We start from the raw sequence: 3,401 nt of genomic DNA, 5'->3' as shown, positions 1-3,401 counted from the left end.
CATGGCTCACGTTGGCTCGCAGTTCCTGAACAAGCCTCCCTCCTCGCCTACAAAACGCTGCTCATCAGCGATGGTGAATGTTAAAACCATGATGTAAATAAAATGCCTTAATCGTGATAGGTGGCAGCCGCGGCAGCATCGTTTATGTAGGCTAATGTATTATAAAATATATAACCATCCCGTGGCACGCTCTGCCTGCATGCTATGGGCTGTCTGTCAGCCTGTGTGTCTGTCTGCCTGCCTGCATGCTCTGGGCTGTCTGTCAGCCTGTGTGTCACCTCAACGCGTTATAGAAAGCAGGCAGCGAGCGACGGCCACAACCACGTTGTGTTCTGATTTGTTATAGATTTGTAATGTTCTATTATTTTCCTATACTAACTATTCTCCAACACATTTCCCAATGGAAATGGAGACATACGGTATTGTTTACTGTCGTGTCTCTTTAGTTTCTAGAGAGAGACAGATCAATATTATTAAAATTCATTTTTTTAACATCCAATATTCAGCTATAATGTAACATTAATGTTGAATAGCAAAACCCCGATAGGATTGCGTGAAGGGGGAGCTGGCTCTTCTTCTTGTACATAATGTGGGTGACTGGTCTATTTGCCACCTAGCGATATTATAGCGTTTTCATAAAGTGTGCGTTCTCGTCTAAAGGGTCAATACAAAATGAGAACGCAACGGGACCGTTTTATCTGGAGATGGTCGCCGTGTAAAAGGAGTCTAAATCATAACGTCTAGTTCTAACCAAAGATCCTGTGTCTGACGGCCCACCGCGGTCCCGTCGCTAGATCCTGTGTCTGACGGCCCACCGCGGTCCCGTCACTAGATCCTGTGTCTGACGGCCCACCGCGGTCCCGTCGCTAGATCCTGTGTCTGACGGCCCACCGCGGTCCCGTCGCTAGATCCTGTGTCAGACGGCCCACCGCGGTCCCGTCGCTAGATCCTGTGTCTGACGGCCCACCGCGGTCCCGTCGCTAGATCCTGTGTCTGACGGCCCACCGCGGTCCCGTCGCTAGATCCTGTGTCTGACGGCCCACCGCGGTCCCGTCGCTAGATCCTGTGTCTGACGGCCCACCGCGGTCCCGTCGCTAGATCCTGTGTCTGACGGCCCACCGCGGTCCCGTCGCTAGATCCTGTGTCTGACGGCCCACCGCGGTCCCGTCGCTAGATCCTGTGTCTGACGGCCCACCGCGGTCCCGTCGCTAGATCCTGTGTCTGACGGCCCACCGCGGTCCCGTCGCTAGATCCTGTGTCTGACGGCCCACCGCGGTCCCGTCGCTAGATCCTGTGTCTGACGGCCCACCGCGGTCCCGTCGCTAGATCCTGTGTCTGACGGCCCACCGCGGTCCCGTCGCTAGATCCTGTGTCTGACGGCCCACCGCGGTCCCGTCGCTAGATCCTGTGTCTGACAGCCCACCGCGGTCCCGTCGCTAGATCCTGTGTCTGACGCCCCACCGCGGTCCCGTCGCTAGATCCTGTGTCTGACGGCCCACCGCGGTCCCGTCGCTAGATCCTGTGTCTGACGGCCCACCGCGGTCCCGTCGCTAGATCCTGTGTCTGACGGCCCACCGCGGTCCCGTCGCTAGATCCTGTGTCTGACGGCCCACCGCGGTCCCGTCGCTAGATCCTGTGTCTGACGGCCCACCGCGGTCCCGTCGCTAGATCCTGTGTCTGACGGCCCACCGCGGTCCCGTCGCTAGATCCTGTGTCTGACGGCCCACCGCGGTCCCGTCGCTAGATCCTGTGTCTGACGGCCCACCGCGGTCCCGTCGCTAGATCCTGTGTCTGACGGCCCACCGCGGTCCCGTCGCTAGATCCTGTGTCTGACGGCCCACCGCGGTCCCGTCGCTAGATCCTGTGTCAGACGGCCCACCGCGGTCCCGTCGCTAGATCCTGTGTCTGACGGCCCACCGCGGTCCCGTCGCTAGTCGCGGTAGAATTAATCATACCTCCCGTTGTTGTCGATCGCCTCTAGATCCGGGATAACATCCGGTCCGTCGCTAAATGTGCTGCTATAAATCGCTGGGCTCTGATTTAATGGATTAAATAACCTCTGATTTAATGGATTAAATAACCCCGGGTGTTCGGGGTGTTAAAGGACTGTGTCTCTGTGTGTGACCAGGTGTTAAAGGACTGTGTCTCTGTGTGTGAACAGGTGTTAAAGGACTGTGTCTCTGTGTGTGAACAGGTGTTAAAGGACTGTGTCTCTGTGTGTGACCAGGTGTTAAAGGACTGTCTCTGTGTGTGAACAGGTGTTAAAGGACTGTGTCTCTGTGTGAACAGGTGTTAAAGGACTGTGTCTCTGTGTGTGAACAGGTGTTAAAGGACTGTGTCTCTGTGTGTGACCAGGTGTTAAAGGACTGTCTCTGTGTGTGAACAGGTGTTAAAGGACTGTGTCTCTGTGTGAACAGGTGTTAAAGGACTGTGTCTCTCTGTGTGTTAAAGGACTGTGTCACTGTGTGTGACCAGGTGTTAAAGGACTGTGTCTCTTTGTGTGAACAGGTGTTAAAGGACTGTGTCTCTGTGTGTGAACAGGTGTTAAAGGACTGTGTCTCTCTGTGTGTGAACAGGTTGGACTTTGACGACGTTGAAGAGTTGGACGAAGAGGCTCTGATCGAACAGCGACGCCAGCAACGCCTCGCCATCGTCCAGGTCTGGTTCCTATATATTTGGGGGTCCTTGTTTGCGACAAAGTATAAAAAAAGTAGAATTGTCCTCAGGTCTAAATGGGAGGTAATGTTAAATTATTCCAACAGAAATACAAGGCGGGGGTCGGCGGTGGCGAGGACCCCTCCTCCACCAATCAGACGTCGGAGCCCAGCAGCCCTCAGAGCAGCACGCGGAGCCGCTCCCCTTCCCCCGACGACGTGCTGGAGCGCGTGGCGGCCGACGTCAAGGAGTACGAGAGAGAGAACCTCAACACCTTCGAGGCCAACATCAAGGCCAAGCACAACCTCATCGCCACCGAGAAGGACGGTAAATAATGATATTAATAATACAACCTTTACATCAAAGCTAAACACAACCTCATCGCCCAGGAGAAGGACGGTAACTAATGATATTAATAATACAACCTTTACATCAAAGCTAAACACAACCTCATCGCCCAGGAGAAGGACCGTAACTAATGATATTAATAATACAACCTTTACATCAAAGCTAAACACAACCTCATCGAGGTTTACAGAGTAAAAGCGTCCATGTCTTTCCGGGACCCCGAGCTTCTATTTTGAAGGAATCCCGGCGCTGATTGTGTTAATCCAGAGCGATTTACAGTAAGAAGAACAACACATGGTATTACATCATCAGACCAGCATCCACTAATCACAGAACAACACATGGTATTACATCATCAGACCAGCATCCACTAATCACAGAACAACACATGGTATTAC

General features: G+C 53.4%; 1 protein-coding gene across 1 annotated transcript in view; it reads left to right on the top strand.

Annotated features, from left to right (window-relative positions):
- Positions 1–2,128: 2,128 nt before the first annotated feature.
- LOC306917840 (serine/threonine-protein kinase PRP4 homolog) overlaps positions 2,129–3,401 on the top strand; it is a gene marked incomplete at both ends in the record, with an annotated part of 18,411 nt that continues 17,138 nt past the window's right edge. The window contains 4 exons of the mRNA XM_079530741.1: positions 2,129–2,194; positions 2,290–2,355; positions 2,509–2,658; positions 2,763–2,982. Coding sequence (XP_079386867.1) covers positions 2,129–2,194; positions 2,290–2,355; positions 2,509–2,658; positions 2,763–2,982 — 502 coding nt within the window. The remainder of the gene's footprint in view (positions 2,195–2,289; positions 2,356–2,508; positions 2,659–2,762; positions 2,983–3,401) is intronic.

Source organism: Electrona antarctica (assembly GCF_951216825.1).
Source record: "Electrona antarctica genome assembly, contig: scaffold_937, whole genome shotgun sequence".
NCBI lineage: Eukaryota > Metazoa > Chordata > Actinopteri > Myctophiformes > Myctophidae > Electrona > Electrona antarctica.
This window is presented reverse-complemented; position numbering and strand designations above follow the sequence as displayed.